Below are 6,284 nucleotides of genomic sequence, written 5' to 3'. Positions count from 1 at the left end.
GAATTTCAGATATTGAATATTAGCCCACAATGTTTCCATAATCCTCATCTAATCATTTAAATAAAAGTCCTGGTATTTTCCGTTTAGTGTCCAAGACTTTTAACTGCACTGCTTGAATTTAATTTGCAACCTACAAATTAAATCGAAGGGCATTATCTATACTCATTGACATTACTGTGAAAACATTAATATTTTTAATAGCTTCATAATTGACAGCTTTTATTGCACATAATTCCACTAATAACTAAACAGAACAGCAAGTGGCTCACAGGAGGGAAAAATACATGTGTGTAAAATACATCCAGAGAAACTGAGAATCTTTTAATAACAAAGCAGCTATTCTGGTTAAAGTATAGAACAGCTGAAAAAGTCACATTTTCAAATCTGGCACAAACACAGAACAGTGTGTTTTAAAGCACTTTGAAAGCATTCCTATGCTACATCACATTGCTCCCCTTTTATCTAGACAAAAAGTTGTTTCTGTACAGTGCAAAATATATAATAACATCATGTAAATATCCATAGAAACATTTTCTCCAGTCAACTGGCAAAACAAAGCACAGTTGTACAAATGCATTTCAGTTAAAAGTGGGCTATCTCTAGTACATTCAGTTACAAACGCACACTTTAAGGGATAAGTCTGGGTGATATTCTGTGTTTTTGTTACTGTCAGCAAAACCCACAAAAAGACCAAAAAACCAACAATGAGCTCATCCTGCTACTAACAAATATTTAATTTTTAATTTGCTTACTTACATGTGGTGGTCTTTGTCAGTGATTTGTCCAGAAACTGTTAAAAACACATCAGTGAGCCAGCCGATGAAGAAGCATGACACTTGCATGTGTCTTTTCATGGCACTGTGTCGACAGTAACAAAAACAAAAAAAGAATATCGCCGGCCTTATCCTTTAACATTGTGGTATAAATGTTATTTGCCTTTGGCTCCTGTAACTATAGTAGCTCTGAGAGATTTAGACAAAGTGCATCAATATTCAGTGACTGACATGACACTGCAAAGTAGTCTAACACGGTCAATACAGAACATGGCAATAATGTGCAGCAGTTGAGTCTCCACACCTAAGAGTACATCCATTCACTGAGGGGACATTATCCGGAAGCAGGAACAACAAAGTCTTTCCTTTCTTTCACATCTTCGCTCTGCTGCCTATCGACAGACGGCCACCGTCCCTGTGTTTTGCGGCAGAGGAAAGGTCACTACGTGTGGATTTGCCGAGATCATTACAAAGTGGCTGGTACAGTACAAAAGGCCGCTTTTTACATGTCGCTCAAAGTGAAGACGTCTCCAGCTGTGTGGTCCTTCAGTTTGAGATGAATCTGAACCCATGACTTATTCAATGAAATTGATTTGTTTGATCCGTGTGTGTGCATCTGTGTGGTTTTTGTGTGTTTTGCCGTCTCTGATGAATCACAGATCCCTTGTTTACCAATACTGTCTGAGGCCAGAGTCTCCACATCATCCCTGTCGCTCCCTATCTGTCTTCCCCTCGCCCATTTCGTCTGCTTCTTCATTTCTTTGCCTGTTCATCCTCCCCCTCATTACTGTCTTTTCATTCTTCTCCACCCACTATCTTCCTTATTTTTACTCTCTCTCTCTTCGCCCCCCACCCACAATCTGTCCCCTCTATCTACTCTCTTTTCCCTTCCTAACAATATCCTGTCCTCTCTGTCTCTCTCCTCATTCTTTTCCTCCGCCCATCTTCTTCCTCCAAAAGGCAACCTTTATTTTTGGCCTGTAGTGTGTATCTGTCATGTCCACGCATTTGCCATTAGCTGATCCTCTGGAGACAGTAGTCGTTCTCTGTGTCTAAAGAGCTGTTATGGCCAGACGAAGGGTACAGGTCACGGCGGAGCAGCCTGTTGACAACTGTAACCAGGACTTTCTTGTACTGCTGACGTAGGAGGGAGTAGGCGAAGGGGTCAGACGCAGCCTTGCTGTATGTCAGGCACTTACTGATAATTCCCCAGTGGCGGTTGATGTCCACAAAAGGTAGAAGCTCAGCCAACCTGAAGGGGCGGCAGCAGCAACATGACAACAAAGTACATATTTGTCATATGATTAGGTAAGACTGAACAGAGAGCCTCTTATGCACCTTAAGTTTTGATGATTAAAACAAATTGTATGGAAGATTTAAAAAAAAAAAAAAAAGTAAAACAAGTCAAACAAAGCTTTTTGGCTTCAAGAACTGAACAAACTGTTTTCAAATCAAATCACAGCACAGAAAACAAGGTGAAGAGATGGCATTTAAATCTTCCACAGAGTATAAATGGAGCATGTGTATTGTATTTCACTTCATTTATTTGTGTAGGCATTTTGAATCTTCCATATTGCAATGCCTGTTCAACACTGTCTGAACATCAGGGGAGAGGGCTTTGCCTTTTTAAAATCTCAACCATAAGGTTCAGCCCCCACTCCCACCCCAGTAATTTACACACATTCCCTTCTGTTCTGCCATTTCAGGTTATGTTCCTAAACAAAAATGTAAAGGAAGCACCAGGTTGAGCCCAGACAGAGAAGAAAACTACACTTGTACCATCAGTAAATGATGTGTTTAAGTGCTAATTTACTCGTAGAACCGAGAGCACATGTTCAGGAATTATCATAATCAGATGTTTTGGTTTCAGCAGTCACTCAGGCTCCTTCCAGCGGGTCGGCCTGGTCAAGGGGGTTGCTCCAATTACTCAGACTCTATTTTGCTGTTGATGTGTGCTCCCTCCTCCTCACTCCCATATGTCACATTGATGGACCATCAGCAGCACATCTGGCTGACAGGCACCCTGAAGCATTTCTTCTTTTCTCTGAAAGCCACTTTTTGTTGTCTGCACTGTATCTGTTGTTCCAGTCTATTTCATATGTATTTCAGTGGCAGGGCACCTGTTTACAGTGCAGTCCAGGTGACTAATGAGCTGTCTCATGGTTCAGAGAAATGATAATAATTCAAAGCACCGGGTAACAATAAGCTGTGTGGTGTTAGGTAAGGACGCACTATTATGTGATCGTGCGCTTCAGGTGTTGGGTTGTCTCTAATCTGATCTAATGATCTGTATCTTTTAGGTCTTTGCAGTGTAACACAACAAAGTTAATGAGTCGGAGATGAGGTTATTTATTCATTAAATTCATGGCAAACATGTTTAAACCTAATTATTCACAAGGTAATTGCTCAAGCTGTGTTATCATAAGCAAGGCCATTTTTTTGGCAGAACTTGTGCAGAAGTTTTGCAGTAAATTAAATGATTTACTGGTTGCTATCAGTTCAACTTACCTTGTAATTACATAAGGAGCAAAGCAGATGATGAAGGAGCCGATGAAGATGCTGATCTTCTTGGTGGCTCTTTGCTTTCTCCTCTTTTGCTCCGCTAAACATCTCTGTTTCACGCTGAAAACAGCACAGGACGTTCAGTCTTTTGCCAGAAACTGACAAAACTGTGCATAACACAATAACTGTTAGGCCCATGAGAATATACGCTCATGAATGAGGATCGCATTAGGTGACCTACCTTGGGTGAATGTCGACCAGCAGAAAAAGAGTCTGCATGGTGATTATGTCGATCCTCTTGCAGTGAAACCTGGCGACTTTCAACACCTTCAGGTAGGTGAAACACAAGATGATCAGGGAGAGCACGAAACTAGTGGCGTGGAAAACGACAGTGAAGATTGTAAACTTAATCCTGTCGCTGCCTTCCTCGCTCGGCTGCAAGGTGCAGGACGCGTAAACGTCGCTGTAGTTGACCCAAGAGAAGAGCAGCGCCGTCAGGGAGAAGGTGAAAGAGTGGAGCCAGGAGTAGCACACCATGATCAGCGCGTCCTTGTAGCGCATTTTAGTGGAGTAACTGAGCGGGAAGACCACCGCTATCCACCGGTCTATGCTGAGAGCTGCCATGCTCAACATGGTGTTTGCAGTCAGAAAAGTCTCCAGAAAGCTCACCGTGTGGCAAATGCAATCCCCAAAAGGCTTCTGGTTCCTGATAATCCCCACCAAAGTGGCCGGCATGTTCAGTACGGTGATGAGTATGTTGCAGAAGGACAAGTTCATGGTGAAAACACCGGGCACCTGTCGGCGTATCTCGGTGCTGTGGACGAAACATAGCAGCACCAACAAGTTTGACAACAGCGAGACGACCGCGACCACGACGATGAACAAAGCGAAAATAATTTCAGCAAAGTCCATGTCTCACTCCAGAAAGTCCGCTCTCGGTTTACCTGCGCCTGTTGTCGATGGTGAACACTTCAAATCAACCATGGTTACCCGTCGCTCATCTCTCCGGCAGCTCCCCAAATTAATTTCAATTAAATCCTCGTGTGTCCGCGCGCCGCCGTCCTCTCCAACTTCCACGAGAGCTGTCCAGCGTGCTGAACCGAAAAGCCGCCGCCACCATCTCTCCTCCTCAAACTTGGCGATTATTTCCCATTAACACCCGTCAAGTGAAGGAGTGGAGCTTCGCAAAGTGAAGCAGGGTGTGTGTGGCATGTCCTTCAGCAGCTGCGGCCATTTAAACCGCGTGCAGGCGGCCCACTCACCAGGCAGATACGGATCTGGTAGGGGACTGAGGAGGACCAGGGGAGAAAGCAGCATGCCTATTGAAATGAATGATCTTTTTTTTTTCTTTTTACATAGGCTATCACGTGAAGAAACGGCAATCACACCCAGAGACGTCAAAAATAAAACATCCAAAGTCCCGCGTTATTTCCTACATACTGGAGTATTTCTAACAGATTTTCCGTCTGTTTATATGTGTTGCTTGATTTTTTTCTTTGCGCAAACTTGTGCGCAAAGACAAATCAATCATCCCGCATAAGTTATTCACGCGCGAGTTTCTCGTGTCGCCGCATTGATCACGCTTTGCTCAGATCAATGTGGATCTGGAGGCAAAGGGCGCAGGGAAATCCAGGGATGTGCTCCTGGATAATTGGAGACGCGTCTGCCGGTGGCCAAATGGCACCAGGTGCACACGCGCGTCCAGAGCGGCACGGGGGCAAATAGATCCTTTTCCTGAAATGAATTATTTATAGGCCAGTGGCTACTGTAGATTCAGTGTGTAGTATTATAATTTGTGTCTGGTATGCAACAGACATACAACAGGACAACCATTTACAAGAGAATGCTGGACGTGAGCTTTCTTTAAATCTCTGCTCAGTATGATTCTGATTGCAACACCTAATTCTCACCACCTGGTACGAGAATGAAAACAGCTGCGAACAGAAAGACAATTTGAGCGCAAAGTCTTTCACAGCCACTCTGACATCTCATCATGTACCAACAGTGATAGACATAGCCGCATTTATCCCATCAGCTGATTTTCCTTTTTAAAATGATAAAGCATTTACAAGCTGTATTGATATGTAAATTGTATATAAATATATGTTAAGCTGGTCTATAAATCCATTAATAAATTTATAAAACTTCTTATAAACCCTCTACAAAGGTGGTTTCCTTTGTTTATTTTATTATATGTATCTTGTTCCTCAACAAAGCAGGAGATTATAACCCACTGTACTACATTAATTCAAGGCATAAAACACTGAACATTAAATTGGTGCCCAATCCATATTGGAGTAACACACTGTAGCTGGCAACAGAAGTGCACTTCAGAAATGTTAATGCTCGTCACTGAGTCATGCCCATTTCTGGAGAAGCTTGTGTAGACAGTGACTCACTGGGGTCAGACGCAGCCTGCAGGGGTTTTGTATATCTTTTTTCATTTCCATTCGCTTCATACTCCCACTTGTTATGAGGCTTGTGCTGGGCTTGTGCCTGAATCCCCATCCCCTCCAATTAAGTGCACAGCTTTATTTATTCAAGAGTGACACACTGTCAGGGAATTCGCTTTACTCTGAGCCCGCTGCCTTGCTTGTCCCCATCATAGTTGAGGATTTAAAGTGAACAGGTGAGTCATCATTAAATGCAGTTGAGGGAAACCCTGAGGCGAACTATCTGTGAAGTGACTGCCTCTTAAAAGCATCACCATCACAGCCGCTGATGAAAACCTTTTTCACATACAGTATTCCAGCTGTAATGAAGGTACTACAGCATCGAGGGTGCGAGTGTGTCTCTCTGTGTGCGTTTTTCTGTGCATGTGTTGGTGCGCAGGAGTCAGAAAGTCAGAGAGACAAAGCAGCAGTGGGTGATGTCAGTTCCCTACAAACTAGAGATCAAATGCCTGGGAGCAAGCTACAGCTGGGCTCCTGGGGGAAAAGTGCAAAGCTATTTATAGGCCTGATGGGGTGTCACCTCCAATATAACTCTCAGCGCCGGTGTATTACCTAA

The 6,284-nt window shown here is 43.3% G+C and overlaps 1 protein-coding gene across 1 annotated transcript; it reads right to left on the bottom strand.

The window, feature by feature from the left end:
• Positions 1-202: 202 nt before the first annotated feature.
• gpr78b (G protein-coupled receptor 78b) lies at positions 203-4,906 on the bottom strand. The gene is made up of 3 exons (XM_041031296.1): positions 3,517-4,906; positions 3,282-3,395; positions 203-2,025 (listed from the first exon to the last, which is right to left on the bottom strand). Exons 1-3 carry the CDS (start codon positions 4,185-4,187, stop codon positions 1,788-1,790), a joined length of 1,023 nt encoding a protein of 340 aa, XP_040887230.1. The 5' UTR covers positions 4,188-4,906; the 3' UTR covers positions 203-1,787.
• Between the last annotated feature and the right edge of the window lie 1,378 nt (positions 4,907-6,284).

The sequence above is a fragment of the Toxotes jaculatrix genome, chromosome 23 (assembly GCF_017976425.1).
Source record: "Toxotes jaculatrix isolate fToxJac2 chromosome 23, fToxJac2.pri, whole genome shotgun sequence".
In the NCBI taxonomy this organism is placed as follows: Eukaryota; Metazoa; Chordata; class Actinopteri; family Toxotidae; genus Toxotes; species Toxotes jaculatrix.
Note: the sequence above shows the minus strand (reverse complement) of the source record. Positions and strands in the feature narration are given on the sequence as shown.